At 47.1% G+C, this 27,516-nt stretch overlaps 2 protein-coding genes across 2 annotated transcripts in view; both read left to right on the top strand.

The window, feature by feature from the left end:
• The window catches only part of vnc (GNAT family N-acetyltransferase vnc), a 129,714-nt gene that overhangs the window by 65,431 nt on the left and 36,767 nt on the right, over positions 1–27,516 (top strand). Inside the window, exons 2-3 of the mRNA XM_070531427.1 lie at positions 5,911–6,009; positions 6,075–6,133. Of these exons, the coding sequence (XP_070387528.1) occupies positions 5,911–6,009; positions 6,075–6,133 (158 nt within the window). The remainder of the gene's footprint in view (positions 1–5,910; positions 6,010–6,074; positions 6,134–27,516) is intronic.
• LOC135906197 (uncharacterized) lies at positions 13,620–14,534 on the top strand. Its single transcript, XM_065437458.2, has one exon. It carries the CDS (start codon positions 13,667–13,669, stop codon positions 14,522–14,524), a length of 858 nt encoding a protein of 285 aa, XP_065293530.2. The 5' UTR covers positions 13,620–13,666; the 3' UTR covers positions 14,525–14,534.

Raw genomic sequence — 27,516 nt, 5'->3', positions numbered from 1 at the left:
ATTTATTTGATGACAAGAGGGATGACTAATCTGCTTAGAGCTTGATGAAAAAGATTCCAATTTTTAGGTAATGTTGACAACGTGGGTTTGATTATGACTACAGCTACCCTCTCATTAATTCTGTAGAATTCGTCAATGTTGCCCGCTGTGTCCTTATGGATTAGGAATCCTGCCCCGTATTGCTTATCTGGGAGACCTCTATAGCAGAGGATATGTCCGTTATTCAGCAATGTATAAGCCTCATCAGTTCTTCTAATATAAGGCCAATGATATCCCAAACAATGTTTGATAGTTCCTCAAAGAAATCTACTAAGCAAGCCTCACTCAACAGTTCGGCAAATAAAGGTTGACAGGGTCAGTTTCCATTGGCGGCCTGTCCGGACCCCGAGATTCTTAGCACCCACTGCTGCATTACAGGTCTGACCGCCGCCTTGGTCAGGTGCTCCGCAGCTGCTGGGGACTAAGGACCATGGGTGAAATTGTAGGGATCCTTTGGGCGGTGGTGACTGAATACTGCATGAGGGAGTCTAATTCCTGTTCTGGTGAGGGAGTGTCTTTGTAGAAGCTTAGTGAGCCTTCCTAATTTGGGTGTACCTAGATTAGTATAGCCCCACTCGCTCTCGGCATCTTTTGCCGGTGTCACGCGCCACTCTAACCCTGCAGGTGTTGTGCACTGGAGAAGATGAATTTCAAGCTCACTATCGCAAAAAAAAGAAAAGAAAGAAAAACTGGGATTTAAATTGCGACTATGGCAACTGAGCATTCGACAGAAATCAGCATAGAACACTCCCGGAACAATCAAAGTCATCGAAAGAGGGTATGTATGCCGGCTAACAATCTCGCAGTTTCGGCTCTTAAAAGCTATGTGTGCTGCCAAAGGGTCATCTAATGAAGAAGGCTCACAAAACTGAGCTTTTTACAGCTGACCCTCGTGTACAACACAGGTAAACAGTGTATTCCCCAGTGCAAACATCCAGAGGATTTTATACCATTAGAAATATTTTCTATTGTGAAGTTTGACAGCTTGGTAAAAAAAAGCTTGTATAAGGAAGTACTCAGTAAGTTGAGCAAAATGGGAATGACTTCGTAATGCTGGCAGAAGAAATGAATGTTTTTCCAGGTGTCAACCTTGTCTTCATGAGGTATCGTATCCTGCCAACCCAAAGAAAGTAACCTACGGAGTGGACCAAAGATCAAAAATTGTGTTCTGCCTTCAAGTTTTCACTCAATTCCTGGACATTGGAGTAAACAGTGCCTACAGCAAACTGCGAGCTGACGAGCCCACTCTTCTATAAAGAGGTTGACCTCGGTAGTTCTGCCAAGCAGTTGCTTGCATGTGTTGGAAATTTTTTGAACCAGAGTGGAGCACAAGTCTTCAGCAGGTATACAGGTGCATAAGAACATCAACAAGGCCAGAAGCTCCCGAACAGCAAATTACAAAAAGCTGCTGCTCTGAAGAAGTGCTGGAATTATGCCAACTCAAAGCTTGAAAACCGCACATTTACTTCTGCTTCACTGCTGCAAGAAATTATTTCATGGAGTTTCACAGCAGAAGCGGCTAAGAAACGCACCTAAATAGAGCGTTTTAGTTTAGCGTCTTTACGGTCCGCTCCGCTCCGAGTTGCCCCGCTAAGCCACAGCGGAGCGGTGGGCGATTTTCACATTTTAGTTATACGTTTAGTGGAGTGGGCGATGGATAGATGGATGTTATGAGCGTCCCCTTTGGAACAAGGTGGTGGGTTGCGCCACCAAGCTCTTGCTATTGTTCTGCCTAATGTCCTACCTAGGTTAAAAAAAAAAAAAAAACACGAATTCTCATAACCGAATTTTCTGACCTCCTATTGTGAACTTTGTTTTTATACGTCTCCGTTTTTTTGTCATTTCCCTACTTCCACCAATCTTGGAAGCGCCTCTTTCTAATCTCTATTGTGGACATGTTCACTTTCCTTTTGTAGTTACGGACCTTTCGTAGCTGCAGCACCCTCTGGTCAAATTCAGGGTAATAAAAGAAAATAAAAATGCCCGTTGATCACTTTTATAAAGTAAAAGGAATGTATATAACTTATTTGTCCATGAAGTATCTAGACATGCGTTTGTAATGTGTTACCGGTCCATTTTATCCAGTGGAAAGTAAAGCGTCGTCTTGGGGAACGCCACTTGATATTCAGCGAGCTTGCTTTTGCATACAATCCAATCCTTTCTGATGCCAACGGTAGCCAACGCGCTGTGCAGCACGCTCCACTCGGGCAGCTTGTAAGTGGACCGTGCTTGCCGCTCCGCTAGCCCGCTTGCGGCTAAGCGAAGGGCGCATGCTCATTCGTGCTACCGATTTGCTCAGTTGCTGAGTGGAGTGTAAAAACACCAAACTAAAACACTCTAATGTTCGGTTTCCTTAAAGGGCCCCTCACCAGGCCCCATAGCAAATTTTGGTTATATGCTGGAAGTTGTTACATGTCCTCTAGGGAGCGTTTTGTCATAAACATTTTTCAATTCGGATCATTAATAGCCGAGATAAAAATATTTCAGTGCCGCAAACCCATGATTTCAGCAAGTGGGTTCCGCTGCCAAGCAAGACGCTCTCTCCACTTGCCCTGTCTAGCCTTCGCAAGCGAAATTTCTTCCCTTCACAAGCGAAATTTCTTCCCTAGACCTCGAGGATCGTGTGACGAATACGTCACAGGCCCCGCCTTTATTTTGTTTTTTCCCTGGCACTACGCATTTCCACTGACGCCGTCACGTGCGAGCTGTTGTCTCAATTGTGCAGTACACGATTTTGTGCGCTGTGCACAAGGAAACATGACTAGCAGTATAACTCAGTGCTACGCGCATACTGAGGCAGAACAAGGGAATCACAGAGCACGGTAGAAAATGGCATAGTTTCGGTACCTACGCACGTGACCGCATGACCGTGAGAACAAGCAGACGAAGTGGAAGTACATCTCTCTTCCTTCGGTGCGAAGTAAAACAAAAAAACACACAGACATTCCATTTGTGTGTTTTATTATTTCTCTAAACTTCAATTCAATTCAATCAACAGATTGCACAGATAACAGATGTCTTGAATAATTCGAAATCATGTGTCACCACGGGCGACATCGCACTGTCGCCCGTGGCGCAGGGGCACGACTACGTCACCGCCCGGCTTGGAGCGCAGCGGCCGCGAGGAGAAGGAAAAACGGCGTTCGGTTTGAAATTTCAGATCTTTCCGTGGCGCATAGTGATATGATACTTTGCATGCACGATTGTTATCGCACAATGTATGCTCTGCGCTTGTCAGCTCAAAAATTGGAGGACGCTTAAGCTTCGCCTTCAAGAGTGGGACGCGACAGCGTTCCCGTCGACCCGCCAAGGGGTATAAGACAATGCGCTACGGCACAGCGATCACTTACGATGCGCCCCGCATCGGACTTAGCGCCCACCTATCACGCGGTGAGCGTCGAGCAACGCAGCGTTCGGCGCGGCAACGAAACGTGCGCCTGAGCGAACGGAACGAACCAAAGAACTCGGTGTCTCGGAGGGGAAACGATCTACGCCAGCCAAACGTCGTGATCGGCACGGGCAGAGAGATAGATAGTAATCTAAAGAAAGGAACGGCGCTTGATTCTGCAACCGGGAGCACGGCGAAGCGTCGTCAGGGGAGAGGGAGTCCCGCGATGCGCCTGGCAGCGGTCCCAATGCGCGCACGGCGCGCCTCCTGTCGGGGCAGCGCCGTACATTGAGAGGAGGGGGTCTTCTGTGTTTGCCGCAAGATGGCTCTGCGTGTGCGGAAAGCGCAGAAGAAATGCAGTGGAAACGCACTTCGCAACTCGTGTAATTGTGACTTCTGTACGTTACATGGTCATAATTACCGATATACACCGCAGTATAACTTTCCACGGCTCGTTTCGAAGGCAACACCGCATTCACTAGAGGCGCGTTTGCACCGCTTGGAAGCATCGAACTCGTGGCTGAGTGGTAGCGTCTCCGTCTCACACTCCGGAGACCCTGGTTCGATTCCCACCGGGCCAATCTTGGAAGTTGCTTTTTATTTATGAAGCGCCTGCCGTGATTTATCGCTCACGGTCAACGCCGCAAACACCGACGCCGACGACACCGGCTTTTCTGCGACACGAGCTCCTTAACGCTATCTTAACGCTCCTTCTATATCTTAACGCTATCTTAAACCATAGCTCCTTAACGCTATGTTTTTGATTGTATGTATCCACCTAACTGTATTAGGTGGTATCATTAAAAAACTAGATAAGCGCATGACATTGTAGCTGCTACTACAAATATGACTATGGGCCTACACTAGCCTTTGGCTACAGGCCCAACAGTTCCTTTGTACAAATTATTATCAATGAAAAATAAACTGAATTGAATTGAATTGAATTGAATCTCGTTAAAATGGCCAGACCTGGTGAGGGTCCCTTTGAGGTACATAGGGACACACATGTACCAGAGAGTAACATACTGGGTTCGTAAACCTTCTTGAAGACCCTTGAATTTGGAAAAATAGAGGACCCTTAAAACTCCTTGAAAGTAAATGTGCTCCTTGAATTACTTGAAAACTGGGGTTGGGGGTGACTTTCAAACAATAAAAGTAACCAACTCTGCATAGGGGCTATGTCATGGACGCTGCCTAGGGGAACAATCCTAAATATTTTCTTTTGAGATTGTCTAAACGATTCCAATGTGGCATTTCCACAGCCACCAAGGACAGCCTTGCTTCTCACCTTTGCCATCATGGAGCTAGACAAAGCCAGATCAAACGACCAAGCCATGCCACAATTTTTTGTTTTGCTAGTTGGTTCACACGGCAGCCATCATGGCTCCACTTTCAAGCCATGCCTGGCAGAAAGTAAGTCTCACCCAATTAACTTTAGCACGAATGTCTTAATTTGGCTCAAGTCGGACACTACTAACCATTATGCCAGAAGGCCGGTACATCATTACAATGGGAAAGTAATGCAAGTCATAAAAAGTGACCTGAAGAGCTTGAAAAGTGTGTCCAACACAGCAGCTGCTTAGTTGCAAGATGTTGCAGCTAAGAAGGACAATTCACTATTTTTCAGTGTGTGTGCAAATAAAGTTTGTTTCCCCCTCCTTGAGTTTTGGCCTTTGGTATCCTTGAAATCCTTGAATTGACCTTATCATAAGAAGCCAACACTGACACCAAGGACAACATAGGGGAAATTACTTGTGCTTAATAAATGAAATAAAGAAACGATAAATTAAATGGAAATGAAAGTGGATGAAAAAACAGCTTGCCGCAGATGGGGAACAATCCCACAACCTTCGCATTTCGCGAAATGCTAATTACTCATGCTGAAATACTTTGCTCAATACATCAGTCAAGAATGCTGAACAGGTTGCATTTGCGCAGTGTTTTTAAGGCTTCCAGTGGTTCAAAAAGAGACAACAATCGCCTCATGTCCATTTATGAATAACTTAACTGGCTGCATTTGTTTTTGTTTTTGGCAAGTGCTTAGACAAATATGAGCAAATTGCTTTATTTACTGATTCATGGCTGTTTGATGGCCTCCTACATTATGCTGCCAAGCATGGGTAGGGATTTCCACCAATATTGTGGTCCACTGAGCTGGATGAATCTGTGTTGCAGAAAAAGGCTTTTGAGTGCCTGTTGTGCATGCATGTAGAAGGAATGCAGAAGGCAGTCACGCTTGCATGCACCATTTCCATTTTCATTGCAAAATCCTCTTACCCTGTCTCCACCCCCCTTGTGTAATTTGGGGCACTCGAGGTGGATGCCAAGCATGATGCAGCCATCCAGACAAGTGTGAAATGCAATTCCTAGTGTAACAGAAAAGTAGGCCATAGCCGCCTTACATTTGCCACCTGAGACAATTTTTTGTTGGTTGATATGCTGCAGACTGCACAGTTGTTGACAGCAAACGTTTTCCCATGCAGACGGAAGACCTGATGAACATGCAGCACTGCAATTTGCTGTGTCTTCCAGAGAACTATCAGATGAAGTATTACTTCTACCATGGTCTGTCGTGGCCACAGGTATTGCACACAACTAACTGCGTTGTGTGTAGATGTGCGCCTAACGCCACCTTCATTTGTTGCAGCTCTCATATGTGGCCGAGGATGAGAAAGGAAAGATTGTTGGCTATGTGCTTGCAAAAATGTAAGTTGCTCACCATTCATTTGCTACTCTGTTCTGTTACAGGCAGATTTCGTATCTTGATTGTAAATCGTGGAGTTTACCTTATGCACCGAACTTTGCTCTCTGTGCCATTTCTTATTTTGACCGTAAAACACTGAGTACTGGCAGCTTGTTTTTGCGAATTACATGTAACATTTGGCTATAGCCCGTGCACTGTATGTACCACGTGTTGTTACAATCGGCCAGCAGGGGCAGCGACCTTCGAACCTCTCCTGCTTTCCTAAGACGAATTGTTTCAGCTTTGTGAAGTTAACACTATGTCCCATCAGTCAGACCAGCGGCGACACCATGGTGTGACAAGTTTCACAAAAAATACGTGGTTGATGGATGCCACTTGGTTGTTGACCTCGACGCTGGGACCGAGAAACTTCAGTGAAAGTGTATTCTATGGTGCTTCGTTACGGCCGCTGCTGGCTGCCAAAGCCGACTGTCAGACAAACCAGCTAATTACTGGGCCATTCCAGGAAACCTCCTATCAATGTGCGTCTGCTCCTTTCTCTAGTGCAGTGAACTGGGTGCACCTTAGGGCACTTCTCTGATTGTGTTCAGTCAACAAAGGTGCCGGAGTGGTTGCGTGCACCCTCGCTGTCAAGGCGGAGCCTTTGGCGAGCATGAATGCTCCGATCGGAGGATGGAGTGACTGCGGGTTTTCCGGGCCTTGGGATCTAGGGAGACAAGATGGATTTAAGGGGTCTTTTTCATCCTCAAGTGTTCTCCTCAAAAGATGTAGCCTGCTCTGACATGTAGCTCGTGCTACGAGAACAATGTACTGCGCTCCGTGCTGCCGCCAGTATGAGTATCCCTTGTTCTGTAAATTCGTTTGCCTCTCCTATGTAAATAAACCCCTGTTTCGTTTCTCTATCCTCTTGACCTCCTACTCATCATGAAAGAAGTAACCTGTGTCAAGAAGGCTTGGACAACAGCATGGGCCTGCTAAGCCTCGTGTGACGCCCCGGTAGCATAAGCCAGCTATTCGTTACAGGACACACCAGCGGTGTAGGCTAGAAAGCGACTCTCTGTGTGGCACCAAACTCCAAGACCACGACCTCCGAATCTTAAACTGGTAGGCAGCGGCGAGATTGACTTCAGGGACCTTGGGACATGGTGACCGACTGGTATTCTGATCAAGTTGGAGGCCACTTGGGAATCGTTCATACGGTGGAGAAGGACTGGTGACATGGTGCTGCTTCTGTGGGTAAGCGTTTGGTTTTTCCTGTAAGATTTACCAGGCTTCAATTTCTCTTGGTTAATAGATTTGAATTGATGGGGATTTTTTACTTGTATTCTGATTTGCATGGGTATTGCAGCAAGTGTTGTGTGACAGCAGAGCCAAAGATTATAGTGACCGTGGTCCTATTGTGTTTGACGAGAGCTGACCTGTTGGTTGTGTGTATAGGTCGAGGTAGACGTAGAGGAGGACTTAACAGAAGCAGAGATTCGTAAAACCATTCTCCAAAGTGACAATGATTTGAAAATCATTGAATGTCTTGGTAACAGATTTCTAAACAAAAGACAGGGACAGGATGCAATTAGGCAGGAACGGGTAGAAAGCAGGCAACAGCAGAAAGGAATGAGACAGAAGCTGAGAAAAAATTTTCGAGGAAAATGATAGGCTGGTAGAAAGGAAAGTAACGAGGCAGTTAATGGCAGCATTGGACAAAGAGATTGAATGGTTGGAGCAGCCCATCAAACAAAAACACCAGCAGCTTGAAAAAATCTGTAGGTAGAACGCAGTGAAAGTGGCGAGAAGTCGCTAGGAGATTTTTGTCGAAAGCCGAAGAGACAAGTAGTACCCGTCTGGGTTAGCAGAATGTTCATATGGGAACTGAAAGTGCTAGCTGTCAACGACGCCTTAGGCAACAGCGGCCATTGAAGGCTGTAGTGAGAGTGACGAGGTGCTGTGCCAACAGAACACTATAGGTACAGCTAGGCCAGCTTTGAACGAATTGGCAAAGTCACCATGTGTGTGCATCGCAGGTATTGCTAATGAGGTTGTTAATGAAGTACATAGTACTGCTGACCCGACAGACATGGCCACCCGTGTCAAGTCAGGGCTGTGTGCTGAAGTGCAGTGCCAGCTGTATGATGCAGTTGAGGGAATTCGCAAGATTGCGAGGTGCGCAGCTCAAAGGAAGACAACTGCATTGTTCAGGAATCAGTGAAGCTGTCTGCCAGTCTACGTAGCTGATTTAGTTACGAATTATTCGGACTGTGCAGGTGAGACAGCGATCGAGACCGACGAGCTGTGTGCCGATACACCGCGTGAGCTGGACAGTGCAGTAGAGGGCAGTTCGCAAGAGTGCGAGTTGCATAGCTGGAGTAAAGACTGCTGCATTGTTCCAGAGTCAGTTGAGCTGTCCGCCAGTTGAGGCAAAGAGAGAGTTGATTTAAATAAATATCACTCGGACTGTGTGGTAAAGACAGTAATCTGGGCTTATGAGATGTGTAATGGTCAGCACAAGGTGCGAGAAGATGGCCTGAAAGTTAGTTCGAGGAAAAAGCATCATAGAAAGAAACGTAAAGATTGAAATGCGGTGGAGAGTGTGATGCTGCAGCATGTTCTGTGTGAATGCGGACAAAGGGCACTGGGCAATTATGTTCCCTGTTGTTCCATCGTTCTCTTTGGGGTGCAGCGTTCTGTGCGAAGGAGCGCAAGGTAGCAGGATGAGACGAGGTGTTAGCAAGGCGTGACATGGTCAGCCGAAGTCATTATGAAAGCAAGTCGCCAGGACACCAATTGGCAGAGTTCTGTAACATCTGGAAATAGCCGATGAAATGTTAGGCCTTTTGTTGCTCCTGGATAGCCAGAATAGCTTTTAGGGCACGACCACGTTGAGTACGGCACAAAAGTAGGAGTCCATTATAAGCAATCGGAACGATAAACAAATACAGGTTCTTAGAAGCAAATGTTTTGTTTTGTTTGTTTGTTTTTGAGCCTTTGAGTAGTTTTGCCATTTGAGACTAGAGTTCCTTTCTAAGTTAGAAGTTTTTTTTAGGTTTTACTTTGAGAAGCTCGGGCATTTGAAAGATATGTTTAGAGTAAAGCTTTAGTTTCACGAAGTGTTCATTAACGAGCTGATAGGCTTTCTTTTTTTTTGGCAAGTGACTTGAAGCATCAAGGTTATTTGTTAAAGGCTTATAGTAACGTGCGCGTATATTAGTTAACTTTTCTTGCTAAGTGTTTTTGAAGTTTTCTTCTCAGGTTAAGTGCATTGAGTAAGTGCATAATTTGCAAGAAGTGTTGGCACAGTTCCATTAACAGGCATCCTTTTCGGACGGAAGTAAACAATGTCAGTGACTGGGTCGCTTGTGTGTTTGGAAAGTGGCAGCGTTTGGCATATTCTATTAAGCGTGTGTGGAAGTAGTTAATATGAGGCGCATATTTTTTTAAGGTTCTTGTGAGTGCATAAGTTACAGAAGTTAATTTTTGTTCTTTTAAGTTGTGTCCCGAATAGACAAAAAGGAAAGAAACATGTGTAGGCATTATGAAACGTACGAGTGAGTCACGAGTATGCGTTGAGCTGCGGCCACAAAACTAGCGAGATTTTGATTATGTATCCGTAGAGTTGATGAGGCTGTTCATTGGCACCAGTACCTGCGATAAGTACTATTCCTCTGTGATACAGTGTGAACCGGTTGTTGGTGACGTTAGGCTGCATAAGTTATGTTGAAGCATGGGTTATTTAAAGCCTTTGGTTTAGTTCTACGGACACCTGTGCTCTCCTGCAGCACGACAGTCGGGTTTCGTTGAACTCAAAGGGAACATGAGCACTCACTGTGGCGGCACAAAATTTTGTAGTCGAAATTTGTAATTCAGTTGAGCAGCTGCTATTGAAATTGTGATATGAAGCCTGGTGGGTTAACAGCTGATTCCAGGCGTTTGCGTGCTGTGTGGTGCTGTGTTGTCAGGATTGACTCTCCCCTGTGGGTTATTGTGAAATGGTTGGACGCATTCCAAGTTTGCAGTTGTTGCAGAGAGCCAGTCCATCCTCTTGGTCACCAGCCATTCTCATCCTGACCAGCAGTTGTCAGCGCTGGACAGTCGAGATTTTCCAAGGCATGGAGGAGCTGTTGCGATCGACCAGTTGGGGCAGCGACTCTTGAACCTCTCCTGCTTTCCTGAGACATATCGCTTCAGCTTTATGAAGTTAACAGTACGCCCCATCAGTCAGACCAGCAGTGACACCATGGTGTAACACATTTCACGGAGAATACGTGGTGATGGCTGCCAGTTGGTCAGCGAGGCTGGGACCGAGAAACTCCAGTGAAAGTGCGTACTATGCCGCTTCGTTTCAGCCATTACTGGCCACCAAAACCATCTGTCAGAGGAAACAGCTAATTGCTGGGACAGGAAACCTCCTGTCAATGAGCGTCCCCTCCTTTCTCTGTGGCAGTGAACCATGTGCGCCTGAGAGGCTGTTTCTCCCATCGTGTTCAGTCAACAAAGGTGCGGGAGTGATTGTGCGCACCTTCGCCGTCAAGGTGGAGCCTTCAGTGACTATGAACACACCATTTGGAGGTTGGTGTGACCATGGGTTTCCCTGGCCTTAGGATCTAGAGAGACAAGGGGGATATAAGTGGACTTTTTTGTCTCCTCTGGTGTTCTCTCTAAAAGATGTAGTCTCCTCTGACATGTAGCTTGTGCTATGAGAACAGTGTACTGTGCTCTGTGCTCCAGCCAGTACGAGTATCCCTTGTTCTGTCAATAAGTTTGCCTCTTCTATGTAAATAAATCCCCTGTTCTGTTTCACCATCCATGACCTCATACTAATCGCGAAAGAAGCAACCCTCGTCAAGAAGCCTTAGACGACGGTGTCGACCCGCTAAACCTCCGTATGACGTCCCGATAGCGTAGGCCAGCTACCCGTTAAGAGACGCACCGGCAACATAGGCTAGAAAGCAACCCTCTGTGTGACGCCAGACTCCGAGGCCACGACCCCCAAATCTTACAATGTACAGTTATCAAAAGTAGAAATAGCACTACTTGGTGCAAATAATCCTAAATGCATAATTCCTGATTCTATGCCAATCTTATCATGGCCGACCCCATCGATAACGCAGTGCCGCTCTGACCACTGACGAAAAGGCATAGAATCATTACATCATCCCGACCCAGATTTCGGAGAAACCTAACAGGTGTGTTTGGTGACACAAGAAGTTGATGCTGCTGTTTGTGTACTGTATGAATGAGAAGAAAGGGGATTAACCGAAGGACCCGATTTTTATTAGTCATAACATAAGGAGCCAACAAACACTGACACCAAGGACAACATAGGGGAAATTACTTGTGCTTAATAAATGAAATAAACGACAAATTAATGGAAATAAAAGTGGATGAAAAAACAAGTGGCCGCAGGTGGGGAACGATCCCACAATCTTCGCATTTCCTGTGCGATGCTCTACCAATTGAGCTACCACGGCATCGTTTCCCCGTTCACTTTCTTGGGTATTTATGTTTCCTTGTAGAACCCTGGGAGTGTTAGCCAGCGCCGCTACTATATAGACCTATATTGACCTTGGCGGTGGACGTGGAACATCCTTTCTGTTGCAGGCGTCATGAGAACGTGATCTTTTTGGGTGAAGGCAACCGGTCAATAGACCAACACATGCTACCTGAAGGCATCAGTGTTGCTGGATTCGAGACCCTCATTATGTAATAATGAGAAGAAAGGGGATTAACCAAGGGGCGCGATATTTATTAGTCATATCATAAGAAGCCAACAAACACCCACACCGAGGACAACATATTGGAAAATTCTTGTGCTTAATAAATGAAATAAAGAAACGATAAATTAATGGAAATGAAAGTGGTTGAAAAAAACAACTTGCCACAGGTGGGGAACGATCCCACAAGCTTCGCATTTCGCGAAGTTAGTGGGACCCCGGACACAGAAAAACAGTATTACAACACAGACATAGTAGCTGAAGACCAAATGCTGCAGTTCATCGTGAAAAAAGGGCTGAGAAGTTATTATAAGTGACATGATAACGAAACAGTAACAACGAGAAACCAACACCGCACATTCATCTTTGTACACTGGTGGCTAGGAGTCGACACCAGGAGCAATCCACACTAAGTGCGGTAACGACAGTGGCTCTGCTCAGTTTTGCAGGGAATAGTGTTCTGGAACATCCCGTAGATACTGTTCTACAGACCTTTGTAGCCATTTTTGTCACTTCAAATGGCCTGCAAATGTTGTGTTAAGGCCGCCATAGCCTTTCCATACTAAAATCAGCTCGCCTAAAATAATAGCGGGAATATTGTTCCTATAACGCTTGTCAAATGCTCGCTTAAGGGCCTCCCTATGTTTTGTTTGCTTCTCTACAGTTTGATTTGTCTCTCCTCTAGGTGCATCTTTCCTGTGATAGCGAGTATGTTGTCTGCAGGCAGGTACACTGGCTCACCGAAGGTGGCATATTGAGGGCTGCATCCCAAAGCAGTTGCATGAGATCTGTTGGGATGCGACACTGCTGATTGCAGACAACACTTACATCCTCCTGGAAATCCCGGGTACATGCTTATACAGTGAAATCTCGTTATAACGAACTTCAGGGGACTGCAGCAATTTATTTGTTGTTCTGGAGAGTCAGTATAGTCAAAGCCCCAAAATTAACCATTTTGCCCATCAACCCATCAGTTTATCAGTTGTCACAGTATGAGCTGCTACGAAAATGTTGCTGTTGGCTCTTAGCCCACGCTGTTACTATTTTTCATAGATTCCGCCACGATGCAGCTCCCTCTGTAGAGCAGCGCGCACAAGAGAGATGCTGTCGCCGAGAAAACCAGCAACAAACAAGCTCCATGTTGCCTATAGAGCGTAATGTTTCTTTTAGAGTGCAACTATTAGGTGCCCGTTCCCACGCCGAGCATTGGTGTTGGCGCAGTAGCATAACCGAGTGAACAAGCACAGCGAAAAATGACAGCGAACGCTGAACGCAAGCCGAGAAGAAAAGCATTGTGCTGTGCAAGGCTTGCAATGACTGTTACGAGAAGGCGCCAGAGGAGTGCACCGTCGTCTGTTCACCGATGGCATGTGGCTTGCGCATCGCACGATCCCATATGTGTGTAGCGGCGCGGCGATGGAGCTGCGCACCACCCCCGCAGCCATAAACAACTCCGCGGGGCGTCCCGCGGGCCTTCCGTAAGCGGACCTTCGCGAGTGTTGGACACCAGGCACACGGACACATGATCTGACTCACTGTGCCGAACGTCGTGCGCGAGCTCCCTTTTCTTGTTACTGTGTTTACTGCCTTCCTTTCGCACTAGGTCCGTGCACCGCACTTCTCTATGCTCCTTTTCCCTCTTTTCTCCTCTCGCTCTCTAAAGCCCTCGCCACTTCCGGCGCGCTGCACGCGCCCGCTCAATTCTCTCTTTTGACAGAATAAACTAGACCTTGTTACCGAAAAGACGTGTGTCCGTCTCGTTTACCACGGCTCTACAAAGTGGTGACCCGGACGTGATCTTCGCGGCACTGCCGAAGTTATTGTGGAGCCATGCACAGCAACGAGATGCAACCAGGCACTGAACCTACGGGCACGACCGAGCAACAAGACGTCTCCGCGGTTTCCATCCGACTCCCACCATACTGGGACCGCAACCCTGCAGTTTGGTTTCTGCAAGCGGAATCTCAATTTATTCTCTCTGGCGTTCGCACGGAACAACGCAAGTACCACCTAGTTGTTTCGGCACTGTCGCCTACTGCTGCAGAAGAAGTTGCCGACCTGCTTTCTGGACCACCTCCCGCCACTCCATACAGCGATCTTAAGGCTGCACTTCTCGAGCGCACAACAACATCGCAGCGAGCCCGCATGCAACAGTTGCTCTCCGCAGAGGACTTGGGAGACCGTCGGCCAAGCCAGCTCCTTCGCCGTATGCGACAGCTCATGAGCGGCAACACAACAGTAAACGATGACCGCCTCCTTCGGGAACTGTTCATGCAGCGCCTTCCAGTAAACGTTCAGATGATACTCGCTACAGCCACGGTAATGGACCTCAACAGCCTGGCCAGCCTTGCGGACAAGGTCATGGAGGTGGTGACACCAGCGGTGTGCAATGTAACACCATCAAGCACCACTGCGAGTTCAGTGCCGCAAACATCATCCTCCGCCGCTTCTCCGATCGACGTGCTCTGCAATCGCCTTGAACAATTAGTTTGTGCTGCGGAGCGTCATCGCACTTCACCCCGTCACGGAAGGTACCGCAGCTCGAGTAGATCACGGCGTCCAAGAGAAGAACGCTCCCGGTCTCAAACGCCACCACGGGTATGCTTTTATCACCGCCGCTTCGGGCAGGAGGCGCGCCACTGCCTCCGTCCTTGTGCGTGGCAGGGAAACCAGCCGGCCGACCTTTAATGGCGACAACCGGTCAGGGCCAAAGCAAAAGTCGCCTATTTCATGTCATGGACAGAACCACAGGCCAGCAATACCTGGTGGACACCGGGGCGGAGGTCAGCATTATTCCCGCGCAACGTTCCGACCGGACTACACCGCCAACCTCCTATCTTCAAGCTGTCAACGGTAGCAGGATACCTGTTTACAAGTCGCGGTCCCTCACCCTGAACCTTGGCCTGCGCCGCGTGTTCCGTTGGGTTTTCCTCGTCGCTGACGTTCGCCGTGCTCTTATTGGCGCTGATTTCCTGGACCACCATGGACTGCTCGTCGATGTGAAACGCCAACGCCTGCTGGACACTGCTACGTTGCTGTCTGTTCATGGCGTCGTTTCCTCTGACTCGCCTATAGTCGCCCCAACCACAACAATTGCTGGTGATCCTTTTGCTCGCCTCCTTCAACAGTTCCCCAACCTCACGCGACCACCAGACTGGACAAAGCCCGTACAACATGATGTACGTCATCACATCATAACAACTGGTCCACCTGTATTTGCTCGCCCACGACGACTCGCCCCGGACAAACTCAAAATTGCCAAAGCAGAGTTCGAACACATGTTAGAACTTGGAATCGTACGACCATCGTCCAGCAGCTGGGCGTCTCCGCTCCATTTGGTCCCCAAGAAATCAGGTGACTGGAGGCCGTGTGGGGACTACCGATCCCTGAACGCAAAAACCATTCCGGATCGGTACCCACTGCCTAACATCCAAGATTTCACGTCGGCACTGGATGGCACTACAGTGTTTTCCAAAATTGACCTGGTGCGAGCCTTTCACCAAATTCCTGTCGCACAAGAAGACATTCCAAAAACAGCAATTACTACCCCATTTGGCCTCTTTGAATTTTTGAGAATGCCTTTCGGTCTCCGAAATGCTGCACAGACATCACAGCGGTTCATCGACACAGTCACACGTGGTCTGCCGTTCGTTTTCGCCTACGTTGACGACTTGCTTGTGGCAAGCTCATCCCACGAAGAGCACCTCCAACATCTCCATCAGCTTTTTGAGCGCCTATCAGCAAATGGTATCGTCGTCAACACTGCCAAGAGCGAGTTCGGAGTACCATCACTTGATTTGCTCGGCCATCGCTTGGATAACAACGGCATACGCCCTCTTCCTCACAAAGTGCAAGCCATCATGGAGTTCCCCAAGCCAGCTTCAATCACTAAGCTTCGCCAGTTTCTAGGCCTGGTAAACTTTTACCGCCGATTCATTAGAAACTGTGCTATGCTGCTGGAACCCCTCGAGCGTTTGCTCTGCGGCAAACAATCGTCAACCGCACTGCCCTGGGACAGCACAACAGATGAAGCTTTCAATTCTATCAAGCATGCTTTGGCCGATGCCACACTGCTAGCTCATCCCAACCCCAACTATCCTTTGTCGCTCATGACGGATGCCTCCAGCTCTGCGGTCGGAGCGGTACTGCAACAAAAAGTAAACGGTGGGTGGCAGCCCCTTGCCTTTTTCTCAAAACGCATGACCCCCGCACAAACACGCTACAGTGTTTTCGGCCGTGAGTTGCTCGCCATGTTTCTCGCCGTGAGGCATTTCCGACACCTACTTGAAGGCCGCTCGTTCACAATATTCACTGACCACAAGCCTCTCACCTACTCAATCGGCCGCTCTGAATCATTATACACTCCACGTGAGGTGCGCCAGCTCGCTTTCATCTCAGAGTTTTCAACTGACATACGCCACGTCAGCGGCGTTGACAACTCACCAGCTGACGCCCTCAGCCGCGTGGATGCTATCACACGCAGTCGCTCCAAGAGCTCTCTCTCAACATCATTTCCTTTCAACCTCCAAGAATTGGCTACACAACAAGCTAATGACTCTGAGCTCCGTCACTTACGTGACTCCTCAACATCTCTTCAGCTTGAATCAGTTACCTTTGAAGATGTGCCAATTGTTTGCGACACCTCCACGGGCACACCTCGGCCTTACCTAACCACCTCATTCCGCAAGCAAATATTTGACTCATATCACACTCTTGCACACCCAGGCATTCGCGCATCCCAAAAGCTTGTCTCATCATGCTTCGTCTGGCCGGGCATGAACGCAGATATCAGAGACTGGGTCCGCTCGTGCGCACCTTGTCAGCGCGCGAAAGTTCAGCGGTACCCTGTCCCCCCCACAAAGCCTTTCTTGCAACCCAACGAACGTTTCTCCGTTGTGCACGTCGACATTGTCGGCCCGCCACCCCTATGCCAAGGCTATCGCTATCTTCTGACATGTGTCGACCGCTTTACACGCTGGCCCGAAGCGACACCTATCCCCGACATGTCTGCAGCTACTGTCGCCGCAGCTTTTGTTTCCATTTGGGTATCCCGATTTGGCTGTCCAACGAAAGTTGTCACTGATCGAGGCCGGCAATTCGAATCGTCCCTTTTCACGGAGCTACTTCAACTTCTCGGAACAGCACGCTTGCGAACTGCCTCCTACCACCCTCAAACAAATGGCCTCGTCGAGAGATTTCATCGCCATCTCAAGGCAGCACTCACAGCGCACGGCTGCCCAAACAAGTGGGTTGACAGACTTCCGCTCACGCTTCTCGGAATTCGATCTGCCTTCAAAGAGGACCTCTCCTGCGCTACTGCGGAGCTTGTTTACGGCACCTCGCTTCGCCTGCCAGCCGACTTCTTCAAAGACAATACCCTCACCTCCTCTCTAACAGCAAGCGAGTACGTCGACCAGCTTCGCGATGTGTTCCGAAACCTCCGTCCGCAGCCTACGCGTTTTAACAAACCCCGTGCAGTGTACATCACTTCGGACTTGCAGACAGCCACACATGTTTTTGTGCGTTACGGCCCTGTGCGCGGCTCGCTGCAGCCCCACTACCTCGGGCCATTCCCCGTTTTAGAACGTTTTCCTTCTAACTTCGTCGTCGACGTAAATGGGAAACGAGATACAATCGCGCTTGAGCGACTCAAGCCAGCATTCAGCGAGGCACCCGCGCTTAATTATCTCGCCTCCCCGGAACATGCGGACTCCGCCTTGCAAGTGCGCGGTTCGTCACCTCTTCGTCGCGTTCACTGGGCTGCCACTTGTGCATTGTGAGCATCGTTCGTCGCTTCAGCTTCCTCTCTAAGGGGGGAGCAATCTGTAGCGGCGCGGCGATGGAGCTGCGCACCACCCCCGCAGCCATAAACAACTCCGCGGGGCGTCCCGCGGGCCTCCCGTAAGCGGACCTTCGCGAGTGTTGGACACCAGGCACACGGACACATGATCCGACTCACTGTGCCGAACGTCGTGCGCGAGCTCCCTTTTCTTGTTACTGTGTTTACTGCCTTCCTTTCGCACTAGGTCCGTGCACCGCACTTCTCTATGCTCCTTTTCTCTCTTTTCTCCTCTCGCTCTCTAAAGCCCTCGCCACTTCCGGCGCGCTGCGCGCGCCCGCTCAATTCTCTCTTTTGATAGAATAAACTAGACCTTGTTACCGAAAAGACGTGTGTCCGTCTCGTTTACCACGGCTCTACATGTGGAAACAATGCGCTCCACGAGCAGAGGTCTGTCTGTGGCGGCTGCTGTGAGTTGCACCCATGCATTACCCTTGTGTTACCCACATGTCACCCATGCGCTGCCTGTCATGATCTTCCTATTAGCGAGGCAGTTGTGTAACACTTTACTCCATTTGTAACGTGCCGCACGAAACAGATTGTCTGTGCCAGCTACTACATTGTGAAATCAAAACACGTATAGAGCTGCGCTCAAATTTCGCATTAGGGAGTATCGTAGTCGGTGAATTTTTTTGTTTGTTTTCACATTACTTGCCGTGGACGCTGCAGCTGTCTCGCTTGAGGGACATGCCTGAACTATTTCCAAGTGCAAGCATGTGTAAATGGCACCATCCAGAAAGTGCAACTGTATGGTGTCCCCGCAAGCATGGAGGTTACATTTCTCTGTGCACGTGGCTGGCACAAGCACATGCAGAAAGAAGGGCTAAAGAAGGAAGAGACGCACCTCCATTGCTAGGTGACACTTGTCTGGGTGGAGTATGCGCTTGCAAAACTTGATGCGTCGTTGCCTCTGTAATAATTTTTAAAAAAAGTTCCTTTCTGGTTAATTTTTTTCTCCAGTGCTCTCTGGGGTTTTACAGAATCCATGCGCTGTAGCATTTGCTTTCTGTGCCTTGTTGTTTGCTAGCCTACTGTTCCGGCTGCCGTAAAGGATACACGGAAATCTAAGAATCCCTAGATTTCAAAATGCTAGTTCGGAGTACTGTGGTGTTGTTAACATGACAAGAAAGCTGAATAACGATCGTTATTCTGAAAAGTTCGGTATCCTGAAGTTTGTAGTGCTGAAATATTTTTACATCGAAACTATAAGCAGTCAGCACGGGATTTCTGGAAAGTTTGTTAATGTGGGGCGTTCGTAGTAACGAAGTTTCACTGTATATTGTTACATGTCTCGTATTCTGTGAGCTGACGGATGGTATGGGGCTTTGTGCAAGTGCCTGGCTCTTGAACACAGAACCATTGTCAGACACTGTGCATTTAAATTCCTGAAACACTTCTCTATTCCAGAGCTCTGTGACAGTTTTTGCATTCTTCCTTCTTTTCTTGGCAGCTACGATCCTTGAGCATTCATCAATGCACACTAGAAAAGACTGTTTTCTTCACGCCTTAGCTTTTTTTCTTTAGCTCGAAAAAGTCAACATGGACTGTCTCAAACGGCACAGTTGCATGAAATGGAAATATTGTACAGCTCGTTTTCTCCTTATACTTGGCCTTGTTGAGTTGACACTCTTGGCAGGAGCTGATGTGATTGCCAGTATCCTTCTTCGTTCTGGGCCATGTAAATATTCTCAATTTGTAGTAGGTTCACTAAAAACCATTGTGCACTCCTGGCTCTGGTGGTATAGCTCAAGAACATTTCGTACCAACATAGCTGGAACATAAAACTTTCCTCCTATGTGCATCAATTTCTCTGTACCTTCCTACATTTTGAGCGAGTTCACACCTTCCTCGTTCCCACTGCTGCTGATAACTGGAAGCCGAGAAAGTGCAACAGCATCTGACAATTCTTGTTTCCCTCTGTGGGCCACTTCAAAGTGCTCAATTTCACTGATCCAGTGGGCAACTCTTCCTTTTGGTTGAGAAATATTTAGCAAATGGGCAAGTGCCTGATGATCAGTGAATAGTTTGAATTTTGTGCCATTGAGGTAAGACTGTAAATACCTAATTGCTAGCACACCTGCCAATGCCTCCTTCTTTGTTGTGCTGTAGTTCTGTTCGGCATTCGTAAATGTATATGAATAGTAGCCAACGACTTGGGCTCCTCTTTTGCTGGTACAGAACAGCGCCTGCACCGAAGTTAGAAGCATCTGTTGGACCCGCCATGGTTGCTCAGTGGCTATGGTGTTGGGCTGCTGAGCACGAGGTAGGGGATAGAATCCCAGCCATGGCAGCCGCATTTCGATCGGGGCGAAATGCGAAAACACCCATGTACTTAAATTGAGGTGCATGTTAAAGAACCCTGAGTGGTCCAAATTTCCGGAGTCCCCCACTACGATGTGCCTCGTAATCAGATCGTGTTCTTGGCATGTAAAACCCCATAATTTATTTTAGAAGCATCTGTTGGTAAGTTTAAAGGGAAGAGTGAAATCTGGCAGCATGGGGACTGGGTCTGACAATATGGCTGATACTAGATTGTTGTACGCCTTCTCACATTCATCGGTCCAAATAAAATCTGTTTTCTTCTGAAGCATGTTATTCAATAGCTTCACTCGTGCTGAGAAGGCCTTTATGAAGTTTCTAAAATCTCCAGCCCAGGGAAAGCTCCTGAGTGCGTGTGCATTACCTGGCTTCATTTGTTGTACATGCTCCACAGACTTCCTCAGTGCTCTTAGTAAATCCGCACAGAACACGTCCAAGAAATTTAATTTTTGCCTTGAAGAACGCACACTTTTTAAAATTCACTTTAAGGTTATTCGCTCGTTGTGATATTTAGACTAAGATATCGTTGACATAGACATTAGAGTACTCCAAGAAAGGGTTTCAAAACACCATTCATCATTTGGAAACAGACAGCACTGTTCTTCCACCTGAAATGTGTCAAAGGGTGTGATAAAGGCCGTGTTCATCTTATATTCATGTTCAAGCGGTTCCTGCCAAAGTCCTTTGCAAGGGTCTATATTGGGAAAAGAGTTGACAACCTCCGGTTTCCTCAATTCCATCTATCCTTGGCATTGCGACAGGGAATAGGTCTGTTTGGCGATTCAGGATTCGATAGTTGGTACATAGCCTCGGAGATCCATCTTCTTTCTGAGCCAGTGTAATCGGTGAGGGGAATGTGGATACTGATGGCTGTGTTATGCTAGCATCTAACATATTTTAACAGAATAGCGTTAAGGGTTGTGTTGCAGACAATCCGGCATTGGTGTCAGGCGTTCCACGTCCAGTGTCGACTGTCATTTCGGGAATAATCATTCTGAACCACGCATACCCAAACACGCAGGACCTCTATGTAACGCAAGGAAGTTACTGAACGAATTGAATTTCTGAAAGTAAAATGCCTCAGAAATATCGTGGAGTACGACTTACACACAACCTATAGGCATGATAGCATCGGATTGTAATTTGAATGTACAGGAAAACACAATTCTGTTACGCAGAAACTCAAACACAAACCCCCGTTAATGCGATAGTGTTTTCCAGCTGCCGTTTGAGGTCTGTCTTATTAGGAGCAGCGAAGCCCCTTCGGTTCCTTGCACACCATCAAAAAAAAGAACCACAAAGCTCGCCCTTCATGCATAGCATTCGCTGTCAGTGTTTCCCGGTAAACATTACGGTTACATAAGCTGCAGTTCCTGGGAAGCGTGAGAAGCGCTCGGGGATCTTTGAATGCTATCGCGTTCCACTCTTAATAGGCCAAGCTTAAGCGTCCTCCAAATTTTTGGATCTTGCTTTTAAGCCCAAGTTTCTTCTCTCGGTGCATGTTTGGTTCTCGTGTCACACGGGCACAGAAAATAACAATAACTTGCTAATGCCTTAAATTTTAATGCCGTTTGTGTGGTACCACATGGACAAACTTAATGTAATTTGCCTTAATGTCATTCGCTATCTAATGCGTTCACCATAACTCATTTGACTGAGAAATGCATACCCCAGACTTCATAGCTTGCACATTGCAGTTTAATTGAAGTACATGAAACAGACTCTAAAATGTAAAAAAAAATTAAAAATTTTATACATAACTTTCAACTACAGTGCTCCTGCAAGGAGTTGTAGTTGGCGAACTTCAGGCCAGCATTGAAACTGCTTTGACAGACCAAGCGTAATTTTCATTTTTGCCTTCGGATTTGACTTGGAATGACCAGAGTTGCTATGGTTGGTTGTAACGCTGTGAAAGAGCAACAAACTCAAGCTCGCGGCACTATAGTATGCTTGCTTTTATGATTCACTATTCATGAAGGTGCAAAGTAAACTTGTCGATGCGTATTTATTTTTATTCATTACCTTAGAATTGCTCACTTCGGAAGGTCTGTCATTGACATCACATCAAATGTCATTAAATTTGGACGTGTGGCAACTCCTCTAAAAAAATGTAACTTAAGGCTCTATGCCACCGTATGCAGCGGTGGCATAGAGGTAGAACACTCGCCTTGCCTGCAAGAGGTCCGTGGTTCGAATCCCGGTGCCGGCAATTTTCCACCGGATTAAAAAAAAAAAAATCCGCGTGTTGATAAAAGTGCATAAACAGGCCTGGAGTGTGGCCTGATCCCGGTGACCAGAACCGGTGACGCGCACTCCCTCACCAGAGCAGGATTGGCCACCCTGGTGCAGTACTTGGTCACAACCTCCTATATGAACACAACAATCAAACCCCGGCCCTCAGTCCCCAGCAGCTGCGAAGCAACTGACCACGGCGGCGGTCAGGCCTGCGGCGCAGCAGAGGGTGCTAAGAATCACTGGCTCCGGACAGGCCGCCATTGGAATATGAACCTGGCAACGTTTAACGCTAGAACGTTATCTAGTGAGGCGAGTCTAGCAGTGCTATTGGAGCAATTAGAGGGAAGTAAATGGGCTATAATAGGGCTCAGTGAAGTTAGGAGGCCAAAAGAAGCATATACAGTGCTAAAAAGCGGGCACGTCCTGTGCTACCGGGGCTTAGCGGAGAGAAGAGGACTCGGATTCCTGATTAATAAAAACATAGCTGGTAACATACAGGAATTCTATAGCATTAACGAGAGGGTGGCAGGTCTTGTAGTGAAACTTAATAAGAGGTACAAAATGAAGGTTGTACAGGTTTACGCCCCTACATCCAGTCATGATGACCAGGAAGTCGAAAGCTTCTATGAAGACGTGGAATCGGGGATAGGTAGAGTAAAAACTAAATACATCATCCTAATGGGCGACTTCAATGCCAAGGTAGGCAAGAAGCAGGCTGGAGACAAGGCAGTGGGGGAATATGGCATAGGCACTAGGAATAGCAGGGGAAAGTTATTAGTAGAGTTTGCGGAACAAAATAATATGCGGATAATGAATACCTTCTTCCGCAAGCGGGACAGCCGAAAGTGGACGTGGAGGAGCCCTAATGGTGAGACTAGAAATGAAATAGACTTCATACTCTGCGCTAACCCTGGCATCATAAAAGATGTGGACGTGCTCGGCAAGGTGCGCTGCAGTGACCACAGGATGGTAAGAACTCGAATTAGCCTAGATCTGAGGAGGGAACGGAAGAAACTGGTACATAAAAAGCCGATCAATGAGTTAGCGGTAAGAGGGAAAATGGAGGAATTCCATATCAAGCTACAGAACAGGTATTCCGCTTTAACTCGGGAAGAGGACCTTAGTGTTGAAGCAATGAACGACAATCTTATGGGCATCATTAAGGAGTGTGCAATGGAAGTCGGTGGTAACTCCGTTAGGCAAGATACCAGTAAACTATCGCAGGAGACGAAAGATCTGATCAAGAAACGTCAATGTATGAAAGCCTCTAACCCTACAGCTAGAATAGAATTGGCAGAACCTTCGAAGTTAATCAACAAGCGTAAGACAGCTGACATGAGGAAGTATAATATGGATAGAATTGAACATGCTCTCAGGAACGGAGGAAGCCTAAAAACAGTGAAGAAACTAGGAATTGGCAAGAATCAGATGTATGCGTTAAGAGACAAAGCCGGCAATATCATTACTAATATGGATTACATAGTTCAAGTGGCTGAGGAATTCTATAGAGATTTATACAGTACCAGTGGCACCCACAACGATAATGAAAGAGAAAATAGTCTAGAGGAATTCGAAATCCCACAGGTAACGCTGGAAGATGTAAAGAAAGCCTTGGGAGATATGCAAAGGGGGAAGGCAGCTGGGGAGGATCAGGTAACAGCAGATTTGTTGAAGGATGGTGGGCAGGTTGTTCTAGAGAAACTGGCCACCCTGTATACGCAATGCCTCATGACCTCGAGCGTACTGGAATCTTGGAAGAATGCTAACATAATCCTAATCCATAAGAAAGGGGATGCCAAAGACTTGAAAAATTATAGACCGATCAGCTTACTGTCCGTTGCCTACAAAGTATTTACTAAGGTAATTGCAAATAGAATCGGGAACACCTTAGACTTCTGTCAACCAAAGGACCAGGCAGGATTCCGTAAAGGCTACTCAACCATAGACCATATTCACACTATCAATCAGGTGATAGAGAAATGTGCGGAATATAACCAACCCTTATATATAGCTTTCATAGATTACGAGAAAGCGTTTGATTCTGTCGAAACCTCAGCAGTCATGGAGGCATTGCGTAATCGGGGTGTAGACGAGCCGTATGTAAAAATACTGAAGGATATCTATAGTGGCTCCACAGCCACCGTAGTCCTCCATAAAGAAAGCAGCAAAATTCCAATAAAGAAAGGCATCAGGCAGGGAGATACGATCTCTCCAATGCTATTCACAGCCTGTTTACAGGAGGTATTCAGAAACCTCGATCGGGAAGAATTGGGGATAAAAGTTAATGGAGAGTACCTTAGTAACTTGCGATTCACTGATGATATTGCCTTGCTTAGTAACTCAGGAGACCAATTGCAATGCATGCTCGCTGACCTGGAGAGGCAAAGCAGAAGAGTGGGTCTAAAAATGAACCTGCAGAAAACTAAAGTAATGTTTAACAGTCTCGGAAGAGAACAGCAATTTACAATAGGTAGCGAGGCACTGGAAGTGGTAAGGGAATACATCTACTTAGGGCAGGTAGTGACGGCGGATCCGGATCATGAGACAGAAATAATCAGAAGGATAAGAATGGGCTGGGGTGCGTTTGGCAGGCATTCTCAGATCATGAACAGCAGGTTGCCATAATCCCTCAAGAGAGAAGTGTATAATAGCTGTGTCTTACCAGTACTCACCTATGGGGCAGAAACCTGGAGGCTTACGAAAAGGGTTCTACTCAAAGTGAGGACGACGCAACGAGCTATGGAAAGAAGAATGATAGGTGTAACGTTAAGGGATAAGAAAAGAGCAGATTGGGTGAGGGAACAAACGCGAGTTAATGAGATCATAGTGGAAATCAAGAAAAAGAAATGGGCATGGGCAGGACATGTAATGAGGAGGAAGATAACCGATGGTCATTAAGGGTTACGGACTGGATTCCAAGGGAAGGGAAGCGTAGCAGGGGGCGGCAGAAAGTTAGGTGGGCAGATGAGATTAAGAAGTTTGCAGGGACGGCATGGCCACAATTAGTACATGACCGGGGTAGTTGGAGAAGTATGGGAGAGGCCTTTGCCCTGCAGTGGGCGTAACCAGGCTGATGATGATGATGATGAAGGCATTAACAAACGAATGCCATTTTTTTTTGTAGACATATGGCACGAGTATTAGGCTTTCTCCTGACTGCTGTAAGATCTTTCAGCTTGAAAGGAACAGAAAATTTTGTTGTTGCTGGCTGATAATTACCTAAACAGACAAGTTTGGGGAATTTGCGATGGATTTCTTCGCGCTTAAGAAGGCGATCTGCAGTGCTCGGGGAAGCGCAAGTTTCTTGGGCCGCAGTCACTTCATTATTCCAATTAAGGTTTAACATTAGGGTTTTAATAGTTGGTTTTGAAAGTAAAAATTTACAGTCACACCCTTTTACTATGAGGGCGTCAATGTCAGCATTCAGGCCTTGATAAGAGACACTTGCTCTTGTCCATTCGTCATAAATTTTTCTCGTCCCATCAAACCTTTGTACCGGCTTTCATCGAATAATTTTTCTCTTCACAAGCGCCTAATTTATGACAGGCATGCACCACTATCCACCAATGCGTGAACATCTTCACCATTTATCGTTAGTTTGATATAAAGAAGGTTCAAAGCCGTTAGAAAAACAGTCTCAAATTTTGTCGTCAGGTGGGGACTGGGCACCATCTTCTATTAGTTCTTTTTTGTCATTCCACTGCTTCTGAATGAGAAGCAACAGGCTCTGGGTGATTATTGGGATCCGACATTAGATTGTCAGCTCGGTTTCTTCCATGCCAGTCGTTACGGTCACACGACCTCCATTGTACTTTTTCAGGAGGATAATGTAGACAATGCAGATTTTGTGTAGTTGAATAAGTGTGAAGGTGTTTCTGAAACAACTACTAAAGTTCCTCCACAGTTTTGGGCAATTTCACTTGCACCTGTCTCTGGCGTTCCTTAGGTAAGCCGTGAACAATAAGTGGCATGATAGCAGAGTCCATAAGTTTCGGGCTTGCCATCTGAAGAAGCTGCCTCTTGTCCTCTTGTAAAAATACTGGAGGGGCTTTCGTGATTGATATTTGTTGAAAACCGTGCGGTCCCACCTTTCAGCTGGGTTTTCATGGAAAACTGCCAGGAAGGTTGTTTTCCACTCGTCCCATGGGTCTGTCTTGTGCCCAGCAAAATGGAACTCATACCACTTAGCGAGTCGGGTCAGCAATAGATACATGTTCCTGATGTGCTCACCAGGCTCTTGCCATGAGCTGTCCTCACATGCTTGCTCATAGAACTTGATCTAAGTCTCTGGGCTTGAGGTTTCCCCATTGAATGGCTCAAGCTTTACCACCTCCTTGTTAGGTCTTTGTTGAGCTTGGATGATGGCAAGAAGATTCTCCATGAGCTGCTGCTGTCACTCTGCATGCTGATGCTGACGACCGAGCATTTCTTGGAGACATGAGTCAACGGAAGAGTCTTCTTTGCTTGGCAAAACCCTTGCTGGCATTTGCGCAAGCGGCACCATGACATGTTCTTGAAGCTTAGGAGTGCTTCAGTCTCAGCTTCACTGCTGTTTGAAGTTCAAGCTTCTCCAGCATCTTCTTGGCTTTTTGAGTGGCGAATTTGCGGAGTTGGGAATTCATGATGCTTTCAGTTAAATCATACTTGATGTCTTCATCCACCTTGCACGTTGAAAAATATGACTGATCACGTGAACTTCGGAATATAGTCAACATTATTCACATAGTTGCGGTCTCTATCCTGTCATAGACTGCACCAATGTTACGTTCCAAGACTGACAGCTGACAGCAACAGAACCTTGTTTTCTTCTTTTTCTGGTGCTGTTAGAGGGTGGGGCACCCATGAGAGACAACAATGGAGCTCCACAGTGGTCGTTACCTGGACAACATGATGGACAAAACAACCTGAAACAGGGCAGCCTACATCAACGCCGACAACCCTGATAGTTGTCCTGGCTCAGCCACAGAATCCAGGTACGTTCTGTGGCACCGACCACCTCCACGTGGAAGACTGGATTGCCACGTATGAGCGTCTAAGTGCCCACAACTAATGGGACCCAACGATTATGTTGGCTGAGTTGTTCTACTTACAAGGCACAGCAAAAGTGTGGTATGATAACCATGAGGAACAGCTTAAAGACTGAGAGACTGAAGCTGAGAGACTGAAGCAGAAGCTGAGAGACTTGTTTGGTCCTTGCACTGGGCGGAAAAGTGATGCTAAGAAAGAACTAGCGACCCACATCTGAACGTCCACAGAGTCATACGTCTCTTACATCCAGGATCTGCTG

The sequence above is a fragment of the Dermacentor albipictus genome, chromosome 1 (assembly GCF_038994185.2).
Source record: "Dermacentor albipictus isolate Rhodes 1998 colony chromosome 1, USDA_Dalb.pri_finalv2, whole genome shotgun sequence".
Taxonomy (NCBI): Eukaryota; Metazoa; Arthropoda; class Arachnida; order Ixodida; family Ixodidae; genus Dermacentor; species Dermacentor albipictus.
The sequence above is the reverse complement of the archived record's forward strand: the minus strand, read 5'-3'. Positions and strand labels throughout refer to the sequence as shown.